At 43.1% G+C, this 19,707-nt stretch overlaps 1 protein-coding gene across 1 annotated transcript in view; it reads right to left on the reverse strand.

The window, feature by feature from the left end:
- The window catches only part of aspscr1 (ASPSCR1 tether for SLC2A4, UBX domain containing), a 35,970-nt gene extending 19,091 nt beyond the window's left edge, over positions 1-16,879 (reverse strand). Inside the window, exons 1-9 of the mRNA XM_072660822.1 lie at positions 16,784-16,879; positions 16,521-16,576; positions 14,789-14,903; positions 7,623-7,723; positions 5,310-5,367; positions 5,147-5,220; positions 3,835-4,402; positions 1,744-1,803; positions 748-887 (exon numbers count right to left, since the gene is read on the reverse strand). Of these exons, the coding sequence (XP_072516923.1) occupies positions 748-887; positions 1,744-1,803; positions 3,835-4,402; positions 5,147-5,220; positions 5,310-5,367; positions 7,623-7,723; positions 14,789-14,903; positions 16,521-16,576; positions 16,784-16,873 (1,262 nt within the window). The 5' untranslated portion in view covers positions 16,874-16,879. The remainder of the gene's footprint in view (positions 1-747; positions 888-1,743; positions 1,804-3,834; positions 4,403-5,146; positions 5,221-5,309; positions 5,368-7,622; positions 7,724-14,788; positions 14,904-16,520; positions 16,577-16,783) is intronic.
- Positions 16,880-19,707: the final 2,828 nt, after the last annotated feature.

Below are 19,707 nucleotides of genomic sequence, written 5' to 3' on the forward strand. Positions count from 1 at the left end.
CAGTCTTCCTCAACACCTCGGACCCCATTAACAGGTCCATATGATCGGTTACACAGGTTATAGTTATGCTTGAGATATATTTTTACAATACATACAGTACTGCACAAATGTTTTACATGCACTATATGGACAAAAGTATGGGAACACCTGCTCATTTATTGTTTCTTTCAAAATCAAATGATTGTATTCAGCGACACGAGAGTTAGTGAGGTCATGATGACGGATAACCACCACCCCTCCTCAATCCCAAACTCATCCCAAAAGTACTGGATGGAGCATCATCATTCCAGAGAACACAGTTCTACTGCTCCACAGGTCAATGCTGAGGGCTTTATAGCCCTGGCATTAGGGACTGTGCCAATAGGTTCACATTTATCCTATTCTCTAGAGAAACCAGACAAGCTGTGTTTGTGTGTGCATATACATCTGTGTCAGCAAAGGGTGCAACCTAAAGTACCGAGATGCATTCATTAAAAGGGGTGTCCACAAACATTTGGACATATAGTGTAGCTCATCAATGATCAGTTTGTACGCCGATTCGAAAAGCAATCAATGTTAACTGAAATTTGTGGCTACTCTGAACAGTTTTAGGGGTCCTGAGTGGGGCAACTCTCTAAGCGTTGGACGCATCATTGTCAGACTGTAAGTTCGATCGCAAGTTCAAACCCCAGTCATGTGTGGCCTAGACCTGAGGACTGGATTCAGAAACATGGCTCTACAGTTTCCCAGCATGCTGTGAGCACACACCTTTCACTTTTCAGTTGCGAGAACCTCTTCCTCACGTCATCTACAGTCACTTCAAAGAACTCATCTGTCAGCTCCTCCTCTGCACTGGTGCGTCGGGCTGCTGTGTCCAGGTGGTAGATGACCGGCTCCCTGTCCACTGGCTGTGGAATGAAAGCAGTTGTGGGTAAGCAATTCTTTTTTTTTGGAATAAATTAAACAATAGCTATTCATTAAATTATAAATATCACTATAATAACTAAAATGAAACTAATGAGATTATGAAAGTGATTACATGTATATTTAAAGCCTGGGACAAGCCCTAATGCCACACACCTGGAGCCGGTTAGGGCAACATGCTCCCGGTGGTGCTTAAAAAGGCTCAGTTAGGCCACACTAGCCTATTAGTTTCCCCACTGAAACCCCATTTGGGCTATAGTCATGTTTATTTGGCGATTGGTGACGGGTGTCTGTGAATAAAGGCCACTTCGGGTTGCTTCGGGTTGGTGGCCACGCCCTTTCCCCCGAGGGTATGTGAAATTAGAAGCCAGCCTGAAAACTATGGTCATCGTTTGAGCGCTACTAAACCAGACTGTATAATGCTTGAACCCCAACAATTGCCTCTCAGTCAATGTCAGACAAAAGCTATACCACAACTTACAAGGTGATCTTGGCTTTTAAAAATGATCATATACAAGGCTTTGCTTATTTATTCCACCCTCAATTCTACGTGATTCACAGGCCATATTTGAGTCTTTTTGCAGATCTTTTAAAGAGGGTAAGGTGACCCAAACCTGGTGGGGTTGTCCTGAACCAAGAGAGAGCCAAGCTTTAAGCTATTTCAAGTGCATTTTCTGATGGCCTGTTGCTACGACAACTGTAGTTCCACTCTTTGCCAAGCTGGCATCTCTTTTTTCATCACTTTCCTTTCCTTGTCTGTTTTCTGATGCAGTCAGTGGATCGATGGATAGATGGATGAATGGATGTAACGAATAATTGACTGGCATTTCTTGTCTTTACCTCCAGATATTCCTCCCTGTCCTCTGAATCCTTTGCCCCGTATTTGGCACTAGCCGAACTCTAAAAAACAAAACAAAGGAGGAAAAGAACATTAAAGACCACATAAAAGGAGAAGACGGGAAAAACCTCAGAAACGCCCGTTCTACGGTGGACGGGGGGAAAGGGGGAGGGCGGAAATGACAAGGCTGCGTCTTTCTATTCCAGACAGAGGAGTGACAGTGCGGCTTCTGCGAAGGCAACGGTCGCAGAAGGATGAGGATACGCGATGAGGATGATATCCCACAATTACAGAAACAGAGCGACAGGCTGAGGCTTTACACTGACAAACCTATTTACTGTGGAGGGAAAGAAGAGAGGGATGAAAACTGCCACTCAGTAAGCAAAAGCATCTGCCGCTCAGCCTCTGACTGGCATTTTCACAATACACCATACATATTAGAACAGGCTAGAAAAATACAAAATCCACAAGCAAATATAACGAACACATTTTAAATAGTGTATGAGTCGTCAGGGCCACTTCTGAACATTTGAGGACCCCAAGCAACATCCTGCTTGGGGATCCTCACCTATAAAAGGGGAAGAGGTGTTTCTTTAAGCATTTTTGAATGCTGAAAGAAACCTGATACCTTGATATTATATTACTGATATTTTAAGTGTAATGTCAAGTACTGACACCACTCACGAGAGGCTCAGAAAAGCACACAGTGACGTCATTTATCCCAATAACAATAACGCACTGTCCATCCTTAGCGTGCACGCAAGCTCGTCTGTGTTGCCGTGCATGCCGCCCTTCTGCTGGGGCATGTCTGAACAGACACAACAGCCTGAAGTCTTTTCCACCACAAACAGCACATCAAAGCCATCGCCAGCATAAGAGTTTCAAAGGGGAAATCAGATCAGATAGGGCAAACAGCATGTAAGCAATCAAGCAAACGACCAGTGGCTTGTGTTAGTGCCTGTCAACAAAAGGAAAGTGCTCACGAGGACAGATGGCAAACATCAATATCTAAATTATTCACTGTTACTCGTCGCACTTTACACGTCTCCGTAAACGCTCTACTGTGAAATTATCATCCACGAGTGGGTGACAAATACATACGCTTGTTGAACGGATGTTTATGAAGATGGCACGCACTGAAAAACAAACATATTGTCACGGCCACTTGTTTTCACTTTTTGACATAATGTGAATCTTGCGGTTGTTCTTCGTTATTGTGTCCAAACTTCATGATGAATGGACCAATAGAAATGCTCCGGAACGACCTGGAATAACATCTTTTTACACTGACTTCCATTGAACGTTGAGAAGGTTTTTTTCCTTCTCCTGTAAAGTTGGCGTTTTGGGAATGGCAAACCCAGGTTTGTGTGTGACAGCGAGGATACGCTGAAACCAATCTATTCTGAAGCTTTAAGAGGAGGGGGAATCTTGAGGTTAAGGTCGGCGAGCGAGTCTCTAAGCTTTAATCAAAAGATAAAGAAAGAGGAGCAGTAGGTCGAGTCTAAACAGGAGCTGAAAGCGCTCCCTCATTTGTGGAACAGTAGGCAGGCAGGGGTTAACCGCATGCTGTATGTTTCAATCAAAACATTGCTGGAAAAGAATATAGGCTCTTGTGCTCTATGTGCACAAGCATCCTCCCTGGAATGCAAAAATTACATCTTTCTGCAAAGATCTGAGTGACTGGGTTCACTCTAAGGCCGACAGAATTAGCTGGCATTTTGCATGAAGATGGTGCATCTTTTCAAATTCTCCAACTGGACTGACACTCTCTCCCATGTACATGGAGGTTTTGCAAATCAATGTCTATCGGTTGGCAATGGGACAATATTCTTTTACCCCCCTAAATTTTTTTTTTTTTTTTTTTAATTGAGGTCCTTCTAAAAGTGTGCTAGATGATTTTTTTCCAGTGAAGCCTATGGGGGTATCATTACCAATGTCCTCCACCCGTAAAAAAAAGAAAACAAAAGAAATTTGGTCACATGTAGCAAAACAATAATAATAATAGATCAATACAAAATATACAATATTTTGTAAACATTCGTAAGGCATTATCAGTCAGTACTTTTATATCACCGTCTCATATTAAATCTCACCTGAACTTCATGGCTGGGTTTGGCCTTCTTGGCTTTTGGTGGACCGCTGAAGACTGGAGATAAAGAGGAGGCTGACGGGGACGACGGAGGAAGTCCGCCAGACCCTCCGAGCCGTTGTCCGCCACCAGAGAAAGGCACGAAGTTACTGTGTGGGGGCGAGTTTGCGTGGGATGGCCCTGGCTGTTCATCATCCACCCGTGGCTCTGCCTTGAAACCCTGCTGCCCCTGGTTACCAGTCTGCCTGACTTTGGGCCGTACAGCTTGTTGTTGGTCTTGAGATGACCCCGCCTCATCCTGTTGGACAGGAAGCGTTTGGATTGTGTGGGCAACAGCAGCTTCGGAGCTCTGTGAGGGTGGGTTGGGGGTTTCCATGGGAACCGGGGCAGGTGTAGGCTCATCTGGCCTATCAGGAGGTGTTGGGTTAACCGCAGTGGATGCCCCGCTGGGTGCCTCAAGGTGCTCAGGTGGGGGTTGGGATGCGGTTGCTGTGGCAACGGTGTCAGTTGGTGTGGCAGCATTCTCCATGGGCTCACCGCGCCCAAGGGTGTTATTCGTCTTCATTACATACCTGAGAGGAAAGCAGGGAGGAGCATCACACACTCAATTTGAACCCAAATGTAGACAATCAGTAGAGACCTGTCACTGTAGAAAACATTGACGCTGTGCATCCATTTCCTTTCCATTCTACAGACACAGTGGAAGCCACAATTTCTTCAGTTTTATTTGTTTGATCAGATATACCATATTTCCAAATGTATGTGGACACCCCTTCTAATGAATACATTAAGCTACTTTAAGTTGCCCCCATTGCTGACACCGCTTGTCTAGTCCCTGTAGTGAAATACTGCCAACAGGACTCTCTGGAGCAGATAAACATGAACCTATTGGCATCATGCCTAATGCCAGGCATGGGCTAGAGGGGTATAAAGCCTCCCAGAGACATTGAGCTGTGGAGCAGTGAAACTGTGTCCTTTTGATGGCTCCATCCAATACTTTTAGTGTTGAATTTGGGGAGTTGGGGATGAGAGGAGTGGTGATCATCCAACATCTTAACCTCACTAAAACTCGTCACTGAATGCAATCACATCCTCACAGCAATGCTCCTCCAAAATCTAGTAGAAAGACCCCTTCCCTGGACAGTGGAGACAGTTACTCCAACAAAAACAGGATTTTAATATCCTTGATTTTAGAAGAAACAATAAATACGCAGGTGTCCCAATACTTTTCCCCTATTGTCCAACTACCACATTATCATAAGTGCATTATGATAATCAGATTATTTAGAATTAGACAAAAAGCAAGCATGACTGACCTCAGTATGGCACTGCCTCCGGTCAGCCCCAGTGACTTCAGAGTGGTCTTCTGTAGAGCGTCTTGTCCAGTAATCTACACACACGCAACTATTAATACCTTATGGTATCATAAATGCATTAAAACAGACAGGGAGAGTGAGAGAGGGAGGAAAGACACTCTACCTCATCTCTCATGTAAACACACACTGGTGTGGGTCCTGGTGTGTGCAGCTCAGTTATCCTGTTAAATACAAAGACATCCAAAGAACAGGGTCAAAGATGGACCAGATATACCCTGAAGAAAGTTCAGAAGGGATTCCACCTCCAGGCAGTAACTATTTGGTCCAGGTGGATTACATGGCGTTGCATGTCGCTATGGTGTTGCTAAGTGTGGCCTAGGTGGCTGCTGCGGTTTCCCAGGTGGTTGCTATGGTGTTGCTAATTGGTTGCTGCTATTTGGCAAAGGTATTGGATGAGCTTTTAGTCTGTTTCTGCAACCCACATTTCGGCCAAAAGTTTGTGGACTCTCTTAGCTATATTAGCCAAACCAAAAAAATATTGAAGGAGCTTTTGCCTCAAACATTTTTGGGCAAAAGTTTTGGTTCCCAACTGGAACTGGACTCTCTAGTTTTGATTGCAACTGTACTCTATACCAGTTCTTTGATGAGTAAATAAGCACTTCCTGCCCAGTTACGGATCTTTTTGCATTGTAATTTACATGGCTGCCTAAAGACTTGCACAGTACTGTCTAAAACAAAATGTCAATAGGCTGCAGTGAAGTCCCCTCAGACAGATCACGCTAAAAAATGCGGAAGCATTCCTTTAAATAAACAAATGCACACCAACTAATAAGTAGCCTAGTTCATCATCCATGAATCAGAGGGTCCGAGAGGAGTGAGTAAGTATGTGTTTTGGATTCGCATGTGCATACCTAAGAGCGTCACGCTGCAGCCCTTTTACGATGGTCTTTATGAGCCAGCCCGTGAGTAAGACCGAGCGTCAAGCAACATATGCGAGACTGAGATTTCACGTGTGTGTCCTCCATCTGGGAGGTGCAATATATTTTCATTACGTTGAGCATAAAGACGTATCAAGGGAAACAGTTGGCTCCCAGACTAATTCCCCTGCGATCACCATGTTCCACAAAATCCAAGCCTGGAAGCTTCAATGGAAAAAAAAAAAAAAAGAGTGCGTAAATGAAGTTGTGATGTCACGATGATGAGAAGCAGGCAGGCAGAGAATGGAACACGCTGGCCGGCGGCCAGTCCACTACAGCCAATAAGAAAAAGACTTCAGAACAGGTGCCAAACCACCCAGTAGGGTGGGCGGGACCTGATGAGAAAGACACTGTGGAATGAGAGCAATGAGAAAGAGAGTGTATGTGTGTGTTTGGCTGTAGTCCTGTGCTGCTGAAAGAGAAGGGCATGTGGTATTCATACACACACACACACACACGCTGGCCACATCACAAAGCTGTCCTAAAAAAAAAAATCTGCCCAAGGCTCGCAGTTCCAGAAGTCCAGGTCTTAGTCTAGGTGTTTTTAAAGTTTCCTCCTTGCCCACTTGCCCCAATCAACCTTATGCAGTCTTTCTCTGTCTGATAATAGGTGCTGAACTTTGACATTAACTGAGGCAAGTGCTACCTGTAGGTTCAATGAGGATTTCAGGACTGTTGGATTCTTTACTCATCTTGCTGTCTGCTTTTGAGCTTGGACATGTTGGCAGTTGTTTAAGGGGTCCGCTTGCTCCGTAAGTTTGGCGCATTTGGTCAAGAGCTGTTTTTGAGGCCAGAGCTCCATTCGCTGGTTGCGTAATCGGTTCATTTTCTTATGTGTCTGCTTAGACTTTTCACCTGCGTGGATAAAAACCTTTCACTGTCAGAACGGCTTCTTGTTTGCAGATGTTCCTCCAAGGTAAATGCCATGACTGAAGAAAACTGCTACTCTTCGCTGCTTGAGTATTTGTATCCAGGGAAAATATTGGAAATGAATAACCGAATGAACATAGGCCTGATCATTTTGTACAAAGGCATGCACAAAGGTTTTCACACCTAAAATTGTCCTAAAACTAATCCACAGTTTGTACGGAATTCTTCTGTGTGAAATCAAACCAGCTATAATGAGCCTCTCCCCAAAAAAGCCTATAATCAGTCCTGGAACAGCTGATATCTAATTGTTCGGGTTAATATTTATATTATGACATTGGGACCGTCCAGTGGAAGTCCAGTGTTTGTTTGTGCCATCAAAGCTTAGCATCTCTTCTTCCAAACTAAAGAACAACACTGTAGATATCAAACCTGTCTTGGCTGATTAACTGCATCTGGGATCAGTGATGGTTCATGTTCTTTTACTCTTTCTCCAAACTATTCCTTTAATGTTCCTGTCCGGAAAACTTACAAGAAATAAGAACACCATCCTGAATTTACTGCCTCATATTCACATAAATCAGAGATTCAACAAAATAGCAATATAAAAAAAAAAAAAAACACATACACACCTGGTTTGGGGGAAGTGTTCGAGCAGCTCCCACAGGCTCTGGCCACTAGAGAACGAACCCTGGAGACGAGATCCATCCTCTAACTGCAGCGCAATCCGCACCTGAGCACAACGAACACAGAGTTCACATTTCTGATTACCGCTGCAGAATATATATGAAAGTGCTGACATGGTTTCCTTAACCCCTCAGCCAGCCATGGGATTTCATATATTAATGTATACTTAAAACACTCTGCTTCAAACGGTTCTTTAAGTGATGCCGTAGAAGAAGGGTGGTCAAAATTCAATAAGGTGCACTTAGAGATCAAAGGTCTGAAACATCAAACATGTCTGACTTGCATTACGATTCAGTGCCATATCCTGTATTCTAGTTGTTAATGTCAATGTCAATGTTTGTCAACTGAAAGTCCAATTAAAATTACAATTTCAATTATAATTCAGCATATTTCAGCGAGAATAGTGTATATATATATATATATATATATATATATATATATATATATATATATATATATATATATATATATATGAGACAAAGAATATATAGAATATATAATATTCTTCTCATTTTAAGTAACATAATGAAAAGGTTTGAAACAATTTGCTGTTAAAAAAAAGTGCTTCATAACTAATGAAGTATAATTAATTAATAAAAATTAATATTATTATTGCCGCTTGACATACTGGTTTTGTACTGCCGGTGGGAAGAATAAACATTTACAAATCTGTCCATACTGCACGGCTAAACCTGTACCGTAAATCCTAGAAACGTTACGCCAGTCATAATAAACACTCCACCGAATAGTTCTCAACAGTTTACACCTGATATGCGTTCACACATACAGCTCCTACGGGTAATGCCCAGAAAGGTTCTGGGTTACCATGCAGGTGTGAAATGGCCCTTGTGACCTCTGAAGAGGCCTTTGAAGAACCACTTGTGTTTCCATTAAGAGCCATGTTTGTAACAGTGATGTAAAGAGGTGAAAAGAACCTTTAAATTGGAAAAGAGTTTCCTATGGCATTACTTCAAGAATCACTGGTAGCATCATTTATGTTTAATTGTGTACAAGGATCAGATCCATGCCTCTACTCTACAGAACTGTCCATTTATTACTGTGTCTTTAAGACTGATATATGCGAATGACCTCTGCTCTCACTGGCTGTCCTGCATAGTGAGCAGTCCAGGCTGAAGCACTCCTTAAAACTTTAACTTGGAGGAGCGGAGCTGAACTAGTTCTTTTTCTAAACACAGTGAATACAAATACAAATCTTCCATTTTTACTTTTAAAACTAGAGCATTTTGCTGCAACCACAACATGAGCACATATTCCCCAAACCCAAAGCACTTCTCTGCAGTCCCAACTACAAGAGCTATGGACCGGGTCCTAAACAAACAGTACTTCTACAAGGCAAACACTGCATGAAAAGAGCGGGGAGATGCAGCAAAACGAAGGCCAGCGTTTTGTTGTGTACAGCCCTAAGTGTTCTGATGTAATGATTCAGGGCTTGGTAAATGTACCACAACCACACTTGGACACAGATGAGCATTTTTCCCCCCTTCGACATCCCGTAAGCATGAGCGAGGGAGGCGAAGGCTGCGGTTACTTCTGTTCCCCGCTGTGCTTTACAGCGGGCGCGGTCAGGCCCTGGCCTGCGATCCATTCCCCTTGATCCTTCACTCAAAAGTCAAGCGCGAACAAGAGAAAGAGAGCTTGCCCTCTTTTCTGCTACTAAATGTGAATAAGTACCAGGTATTGAAATTGAAATAAAATATATATGTGCATCACTACGCCCCTAGTAAAAATGGTGCTGACCTCATCTTATTAAAGGAATAGTGAGATGTAGTTTGTAAAAACTGTATAAACATTTATGGCTTACCTACATAAGGAGAGAAAAAAATCAGGTGTCATAATATTGGCCCTTGAAGAATTTTAGAACCCATATACACAGACACACACACACACAAACACACAAACACACACAGACAGAGAGAGCATCTCTGACCATCACTATTTTTGTTGCAAATGCTGTTGTGTTTGGCTTTGGATGTCCAGCACACTTTACTAGATTATGTAAAATCTTAACAGATTCCATTAATAGCCAGTTTTAACTTAATAGGCAGTTTATGTTCCACCTTAAATAATGCAGCAGCTACATTCTGGCGCTACATGTCCGATACTGCAGCACCATTTAAGGTGGAACGGAAATTGGTATAAGAAGCCAACATCTGCTAAGACCTCATGATAAAGTCTCCTATATGTGCTGTGCTAGCTACTCACCTCCTACTCCATCTGTAGTCTGTACAGACCATGCTGACCCCTTCTTCACATCCAAAATCTCACCTAAAGGCATTTTTCACGCTTCCTTCAATTCACATATCTTTTGTTTCTTTCGTTTTGGGCAAAAAGTTAACAAATCAAGCTTTGAATTAACTTTAAACCAGTGAAAAACACTAAAATAGACTTGTCCTCCAAGCTGACCTCCAAGACATGGAGAATATGAACATGTGTGTGGTGGACACTCATCCTGCTCATCGCTGCTTCTCAGACCAGGCAGAACACATGTTTTAGTGTAAACCTGACAACTACGTTATAACAATCGGTGTTGCGTGTTTGTCTGTGGGTGGCCCAGCCGGCACACATGGATGACAGAGGGCAGCGAAAACTACGGCAATATATTGATGATGATGATGGAATTAACCTCGACCCTGGTCCTGACCATCTCCCCAGCCTTCGAATTCAAACACCATGGAGCATCAGATATACATACATCACACACACACGACTAACCATTATCCTATAAGATCTAAAAAAAGAACGGCCCAAAACGGGACGTGTTTATTTATTTGAGTTATTTACCTCCAGCATAAACAATCCAAACAAACAGAACAGTGGAAATAAAAGGATGAGAGAAAGATAGATGCGAGACATTGATTAATTGCGGCGGAGCAGCTGTAAACAAACGTTCCTGAATGTAAGTGATCTGTTGGGATGCGTGCAAGTAAGTGTACGTGTCTGCAGCCATGTTACGTCATGTCCAAAAGTATCTAGACAGCCAGACTAATTATAAACTCCAATAATTTAAGATGCCACCTTAGCAGGCTCTCAGCTGGAACAACATCTATAGCAAAGCATCAGCGATTGAATGCTATAGGTATAGGGATGCAGAACCTCTGCCCCCTTTTGGTATTGGATGGAGCTTCACCACTCCCAAAAAAAACACTGCCCAGGTGTTTTTTTTGGGAGTGGTGAAGCTCCATCCAATACCATTGGAATGAGTTGGAGTAACAACTGGGATCCAGAACAACGTAAGTATCCAAACATGGTGATGCTTTTTGGGGATTTTCCCCAGTTTTCCAACTAGTAAGGACTCCCCATCATGCTGCACAAAATCTTGGATCTCCAAAATGTCAACAAACATCTTAAATTTTAATGGAAGTCTATGTCAAACATATATGGAGGACACAGTTGGATCACTGGTTTGAATCCTGGGTCATGCTGCCTGCCATCAGCAGCCAGAGCCAGAGAGAGCACAATCGGCCTTGCCCTCTCTGGGTGGGTAGGTTGTTCTCTTTCTTCCCACATCACTTCAGTGTGATGCTGGCCGGCACAGACAAATGCTAGCCGATGCTTTAGAGCTGGGTACCTGGTGCTTTCCTCCCAGTGTGTTGGTCGCCCAGTGATGCTGCATTGGCAGCAGCTTGAAAAGAGGCGGTGGTTGGTTGCACAAGTGCTCGAGGAGGCATTGGTCAGTGCCAGTTACCACCCTCACAGTGTTGGGAGCATCATGTAATGGGAGAGAATACTGAGTGGGATGGGTAATGGCTATTTAAAATTGGGGAAGTAATTTGGGTAAACAAAAAACAAACTAATGTATCGTCATTGGACAGCTGAAATGGCTGCAGTATTACCAAGGATCAAACCAGCAACCAACTGATGATAGGGCCAACACTTAGACAACTGCATCACTAGGGGCCCCACCTCAGTGATGCCTTCACAGAACAGAAGAGGTGGGGTCTACAACAAAAGGTAGACAAACCCCTTCTATATTCATACCCTTGATCTCAGAAGAAACGTTACATGAGCAGGTGTCAACAAGCAGTGTACCTCCATCAACAACAAGGTGAAACCAAAGTGCACCTGTCAACCTGTCCGACTCCTTCAGTCCAACATGGGAAAAAACAACTGATCAATGTGAACTTCCATGAGCCTAAAAAACCCCCCCCAAAAAAACAGCCCACTCACCCCCCAATGAAAGAGGCTTCTGTCCTGCCTTGAAATAATTAGTTTCTCCTACAAACAAGCAGTCATCTGCAACCAATATGAGACCTGGTCAGAAAGGGGGGTGGTGGTGGGGGGGTTGGGGGCGGTTTAGAAGGAACCTGTTTGGCAGATGTGTTCGTTCTTCTCTTTCTGGAAGCCTCCACTCAAGTCCACTTCTAAGATGGCACTCTGTGACACAGGCCAGACGCAGACGGGCTTGTTTACGGACCGCTTGCAGGCAGCTGGCCTCGCAGGCCGGCAGTGAGGAACGGACTTGAAAAGGATCGTGGCCGTGTTAACACCCAGCAAGGCCCGGCCACATGGCCCTGTAATGGGGACGCCTAATTACACCAGCGCATAAACACAAAGTGGAAATTACGCCTGGGAAGGGAAAGAGAGAGAGAGGGGGGAGGAATGAATGAGAGAGCTAGAGAGTGAGAGTCAGGGGGAGAGAAAATAGAGAGAAAGTGCTCACGGTAAATGGGTGTGCGTGTATGCATGTGTGTGTGGAGGAAAAATGCACTTAAAAATGTTCAAAGCGGAGGAATAAATGTTTTGGAACAAGGAATCAAACAAGGCGATGATTATTTTTATGACCCAGTCTGTAGCTGTAAAGTGAGCACACACGTGTTCTGGACACTGGTGGGTGAAGTAATCCACCACACAGCGCCACAGGGTTTAAGCACTTTCTCTCACGAATCGGCTCGCAATCGAGGACACCAAGGCTCCTCTTGAAATCACATGATTGATGCCAGCACTATGGCCCACATGGTAAAGCGAAGATAAGTCACTTCATTAGTATTAGTCAGTAAACATCTCATTAAACCAAGTTCTGTGAGAAACCTTTGGATTGCAAAAGGTCAGAAGTTCAATGCTTTGCATCTATCCAAGCTTATCCATGACACACCGCTGAGGATTCAAGCTCTGGTTCTTGATTCGTCTCTGGATTAGAGCGCCTGGTAAATGTCACTTGTAAGTGTCTCACTTCTGACTCACCAAATGAGATGATGTTAACATTAACTGACAAGTGACACAGAAATGGTTTTGTGCTTAAAACATCAACTCCTTTAATTAGAGTAGTCTAGTTTAAGATGTCTTAGGGAGTTTTCACACCTATAGTTGGTTTGCTCTGGTCCGAATCGGAAGTTGTTGAGTTTGTAAACTTCAAAATCAAAATTCAGCACAAAAAAACATGCAAGGGCGTTCTCTCCGCTTATTAGTCAGATCTGTCGGGGCCGGGATCAAGAAGGTCCTGTGTTCTAGACTAGTGCATATTTCTGTGCAGTTTAACATGGAGCAATGGCAGAGATGGAATCTGTTCAGAGCTGCAGTAACATTAACTATCTGGGCAGTATACCAGGTCAACACCAGGTAGTCGGACTGAGATCAGATGACGTTCTCACCACAAACAAACCATTCAAAGTTCAAACAAAGTTCATTTGGGACCGGAATGAGACCGCCTTTTCTCAAGGGACTCAGGGCGGTTTGTTTGGTCTGCATCAGAATGCTAATACTGTATTTACACCTGCCCAATCAAACCGCACCCAGGGCGACAACGAACCAAAGTCTGATTCATCCAGACTGAAAAGTGTGAAAAGGTGTAAAAACATCTTAAGATAATTAGATTAAAGACTGAGGCCGGGATATATTGTTCAGGTCAAAACAGACAATAGAAAACATCAAGACCAAGACTTTTTAGTAGTAGAGTCTGAGTCAAGACATAGACTGGGACACCCTGAGCCTAGACTTTGGAGAAGTAGAGGCCAGGACACATTGAGTCAGAGTTAAGACTAAGACTAGGAGTGCTTGGGATTGAGCACAAAAGAATAGGACTATATTGGCACTTTTTCTATTTGGTCATTGACTGTAAGCGTCGGAACTAACTAAAGTATCAATGCTTAATAACTAATGAATTAGTTCCACTGAGAGGTGATGTGAAGAACACTGATTATCTACTATCTGCAGTGGCATCTGTCGAAAGATGGGATCTACAAATTAGGCAGCAAGTGAACAGTCAGTTCTTGAAGATGATGTGCTGGAAGCAGGTAAAATGGGCAAGCATAAGAATCTGAGCCACTTTGACAATAACAAGGTGCCAGTGGTGCCAGATACCACAGTACGCCTTCAAAAGACTTGAAGTTCTTGCCTTACTCATATGGTTAGATCTGATGTGGCTGTACAAGAGGAACCTGCTCAACATTAGGCAGGTAGTGCTAATATAATGGCTGATGGTCTATGTTTCTTTAAACAGGTCTTGTTGGGGGGTAGACTGTTTGACATAATAGGTAATACATATTTTATTCAATTTCTGATTATATGGGGGTCCGCTTCTACAGATACAGATTTAGTAACCCATTCTTTTCAGCAGTAAAACACGAGGCATAAGAATGTTAAGTGACACATTGTCGCTGACCATGGTGCTAGAATGATTATCTTAACTTAAACAAGCCTTTCGCAGATTAGAGAAGCATCTTAAGAGACACACTAAGAAGTTGAGTATCTGTTCATCCCAATACTGCTTTGTCATCACAGAAAAAAAAGGTTAATGGTTTCGCAAAGCTCTTTTCTTTGTTTAAGCTCTCGTATGTTAATAAGAGACATTAGCAATCAATAAAGTGTGAACGCCTGCAACCGACCACACATTTACACAATAAAGACCTCACCGGACACAGTAAGTGTGCGCAGCCCCCTTCCTCCATTCACGAAATCCAATCACAAGTGATCACTGAAGACACATTGAGCTCGCTGTCCACTTGTGATCAGATCACCCGAGACAAGCACCATAGACAAGGTGTCAGTGATGGTGCTACGGCTTTGCTGCTCTCACACCCATTATTGAGCATTTAATCGATCTAGCACAATACATCCAACTTGCACAGACGATCAACAATGGCCTCAAACCCACCGTGCTTTCTGCCCCTCCCCGCTGCCGGGTGCTTGGCACCACCTCCAGCTTGGCATTATTTGGCAGGCTGGCAAACCTCCACTGCAGCGTCAGATCCAGCACATTCCTCTGAAACCTGCAGATAAAAGAGTCACTCAGAGTTAGAGGCGAGAGCACAAAGGACACACACCAGCAGCACCACAGACTTCTGCAGCATCATGATGGGTGACTCACTGACTCTTTCACAAGAGCACAAACACACAGATGCATGAACACAGTCAAGAGGGGGGTGAACAAATAAACAATGGAAGTTAAAAAGACACATATAGTCAGTAGTGTGCAGAGCTCTGATTTATATGACAGTAATTCACTGGTGTCATTACACATAATACAGGCGTCCTGTCCTTATAGTCACAAACTTAAATGACTACAGGTGAAGACTGAGCCAAGACCCAGACCAGGACACACTGAGTCGGAGTCAAGCCCAAGACTTTGTAGCAGACAAGTCCATGTAAAAAGCAAGACTTCATAGTAGTCAAGTATGAGGCAAGGGTGAGGGTTTGAGTCAAGACCAAGACTTTGTTAGTAATCAGGTCCAAGCCAAGACTGACATCAGGACATACCAACTTCCAGTCAAAACTTTGTAGTAGTTAATAAGGTGCCACAATCAAGACTCAAAGTCAAAACCAAGACTTTGCATACAATGAGTTTGGCCAAAAACAAGACTGGGACACATCAAGACTTTAGTGGTTGAGTCTGAGTCACAACCAAGAACTTCTAGTCAACACAAAGATCAATACTGAGACTTACGTTGAGTTCAAAGGGTCAAGGTCAAGAACCAAGACTGGGAAACATTAAGACCAAGACTTTGTAGTGGTTGAGTCTGAGTCACAACCAAGATTTTAAAGTAGACAAGTCCATGTAAAGACCGAAATAGTAGTCAAGTCACTAGGGCACCTAGAGTTCAAGTCCAGACCATGACTTTGAAGTAATTTAGTCCAAGTCAAGGCTGACATTAGAAGATGTCAACTTCTAGTCAACACAAAGATCAAGACTGAGACTTACGTTGAGTTCAAAGGGTCAAGGTCAAGAACCAAGACTGGGAAACATTAAGACCAAGACTTTGTAGTGGTTGAGTCTGAGTCACAACCAAGATTTTGAAGGAGACAAACCCATGTAAAGACTAAGACTTTATAGTAGTCAAGTCTGAGGCAAGACCAGCACTAGTTCAGGTCAAGACCAACACTTGTTGGACTGATATTAGGACACATACATTTTTAGTAAAGACTTTGCAGTACTCAACACAATGCCAAGTCCAATGTCAGGGTCCAGAGAGGGTCACATCAAGTCAAGATAACTCTGTAGTAGTCTAATCCAAGTCAAGACTAGGAGAGGGCGAGGGCGAGGGCGAGACCAAGACCGAGACCGAGACAGAGCCTTTGTAGCAGTCAAGACTGTATCAGGACTGAGACATCATGTACAACATCATTCAGACCAATTACATGGGTATCCTTACAACTGCTGTACAGTTCAATAACTTATATAATAACTCTATAATAATACTTAATAATGTTTACAATATTAGTGTAGTATCCTGTGGTAAACTACTACAACAGTAATCCCAATTTACTAGCACTAGCTAACTAGAAGGGTGCAGTTGCAACCCTGTGAAAACAAGCTAGCCTAGCATGTAGCTAAGCAAATTAGCTAGCTAGCATGTTTAGCTAGCTCTTGTCAGGAGATAAACACTCACTTCAGTCCATGGTCGTCTGGATTAAAGCCATGTTTCTTACAGACTTCTTCGAGGACCTGCAGGAGTAAATGGTGTTAATATGAGAATCAGTTTATTTAGCTTTATTTAGTTTCTGTCTCAGGGGCAGTTCTGAGCGCTGAGCTAGCGCCGAGCTAAACGAGCAGCCATTGTTCACACAGCGCCACAAAAACACCGCCGTGCCTCACGAACAGGACACGAAAGCTCGATATTTATATGCCAAGCATGTCATGGGCCGTGTTTACCTGCAGTAACGGTGTGTTTGGAGACACTTTGACTGTCTGTCTTCGTCCGTTGGGAGTCAGAACTGACACTGCAGTGCTGCTGGCTGCCATCGCAGACTGACGTCACTGTGTTTGTTTGAAGCAACTTTATGTGAAGCAGGAATGAGCCAACGAGAAGCTTCTCCACAGGACCTCCTGTGAGGAACCCTACTAATCAGAGGTGTGGAAAAGGGCATTTTCTGAAGGAAACCTAGGTGGTGTCCACTTCCATGGTCATGATGTGCCTTGATCATATATATATATATATATATATATATATATATATATATATATATATATATATATATATATATATATATATATATTTTTTTTTTTTTTTTTTTTAAAGAGGACACTGGGGACACACAGGCGTCCATCTGTTGGACTTCAAGCAGGCCTACATTAGTACTTTAAAATATCAACATTCATCAAGACAAATCTTTTCCTTTCAGTTTTTATTTTTCCACACATCTTATAACCACACACCTTAGTGGATATTCCCTGGATCTATTACCAGAGATTAGCCCCACCGGTTTGTCCAGAAGTCCCTGTAGTTACTGAGTAATACACCTCAGTGTGGTTAACTGGACATGGACTTTTCAGTTCTCCTGGTCTGAGGAGCAGGCTAGAACTGTGTGTGTGTCACTAATCTGATTATTGATTTTGTCACTGTCCTAAAACCTTGTATTTTTGCTGTTTTCTTGTACTTTTATTGACATCATATAAATATAACGCTTGTTCTTTATATTCTGGTAGAAGTTCGTGAGTAATGCACCAATAGAAATGCTCCAAAATGACCACTGAATAAAAGAGGACACTGGGGACACACAGGCGTCCACCTGTTGGACTTCAAGCAGGCCTACATTAGTACTTTAAAATATAATTATTTATCAAGATCAGACAAATCATCTTTTCCTTTCCTCCCGTTTTTATTTTAATGACAAAATAAATAAATACATAATTAAAAGAAAAGTCAGCTACCTTAAAAAACACCACACAATTTAACCCCTATGGCCTAAAAGGGGCTACAAGCCTGTGAAGCGCCCCTAACTTGACCTTAACTTCTATTACCAGGGAATAGCCCCACCGGTTTGTCCAGAAGTCCCTGTAGTTACTGAGTAATACACCTCAGTGTGGTTAACTGGACATGGACTTTTCAGTTCTCCTGGTCTGAGGAGCAGGCTAGAACTGTGTGTGTGTCACTAATCTGATTATTGATTTTGTCACTGTCCTAAAACCTTGTATTTTTGCTGTTTTCTTGTACTTTTATTGACATCATATGAATATAACGCTTGTTCTTTATATTCTGGTAGAAGTTAATGAGTAATGCACCAATAGAAATGCTCCAAAATGACTACTGAATATTTATATTATGACTTCCACTGAAAGTTAAGGAGGCCTTTCCCTTCTCCTGTAAAGATTTTTGCATGACAGTGACGATTTACATATTTAGGCTGCAGTCAATCGCCAGCTCCTGCTCTCGTTCTCTCCTGCTATCGCTCTCTATGAAGCAATTTGACCAATGGTTGTGTAGATGCAAGTAAATATAGAGCAGTTATGGTGGAGCGAAGGTGTCCCAAATAACATGTCCATGGGCCCTATACGGGGACCCCAACTGGGAACCAGAAAGTTTTGTCCTTGGGCCTCACATATGGATACCCTCCAGGGTCAGTTATGGGACCAAGAGGTGTTAAGCATGGGCCTCACCTGGGTGGTACACTGCATACACGGCCTAGGTGGGACTAGTAGTAAGATTAAGCTGGGTTGTAATGATGGGGCCCATTTGGGAAGACCAATTGGGTACCAGTAAAAACGTATATACAAACCCACTCAGAGCCCGTGCCCACCTGGAACCCCGAATATAAGGCTGTTTTAGAAGCAAGGATTGCAGTAAAATCAAAGCTAATACCAGGATAATTCAGAAAATTCAAGGCTGGCTGCATTTTTTAGAGCCTGGAAGGGAACATGTCCAGGAAAAGTGGGCGTCTAGTCACCTTACTTTATCTTAGAAAGCCTGAGCTACTTACTATGCCTGTACAAACCCACCAACACTGCTGTGCCCGATGCCCTCATACCAGCATCACACCCATTACATTTACATGGTATTTGGTGGTGTCCTGGTCAGTGGTGGCCCAGGAGATGCCATACCTACATGTTCTGTGAGCCTCATTAACTGACCGATAAGTGTAGAGGAAGGGTTGCAAATACCTGAACCAGATAGTATTTAGTGTCCTTCAGCTTTGTAACCTTTTACTCATGAGGATTTGGGCCTCTCCAGTGTCTAGGCATCCTGTGTTTGCCTTGTGTCTCACTGCTGCTGCTGCTGTTGCCACTGAGGAACCGTGAGGAGCACCATATGTGAGTGATTTAAGTGGCATGTTTTTCCACCTTGACTGAACGGGCTGAGAGGTATGAGGAGTGAGAGGTATGTCAGAAGGAATGAAGTTCAGATCCGTTTCAGTGCAGTGAGGGGAGAGGGATGGTGTGGGAGTATGAGGGGATGTATGGGGGCTTCTGGCTCATACAGTACACTCAGCACAGAGGCATGAGCTCTTTGAAGTCTGGAGGGTGTGACTCCCAATAATGAGACTATTTCCTGTGGAAGGTGGGTTTTTTTTGTTGCCCAGATTATCTCCCCTATGTTAGTCATGAACACTTTCCACCTGCTGTCTGAATCACCCGTATCATAGGAGCAATTGGAGAGTGCGCAGGGGTGGACCTGACTATTTACTATTATACTAATTAGTCCAGAACTATGCCATGTTAGTACCCTGACTACAGGGCCATTACTTTAATGTTAGCTATATTAGCCTCTTAGCTTGACCTTCAGATTTATTCTTCCGTAAATACTACTATTTAAATATTTGGTAGCTATTATAGAACAAATATGTCTTTTATGTAGTTAT

The sequence above is a fragment of the Salminus brasiliensis genome, chromosome 17 (assembly GCF_030463535.1).
Source record: "Salminus brasiliensis chromosome 17, fSalBra1.hap2, whole genome shotgun sequence".
NCBI lineage: Eukaryota > Metazoa > Chordata > Actinopteri > Characiformes > Bryconidae > Salminus > Salminus brasiliensis.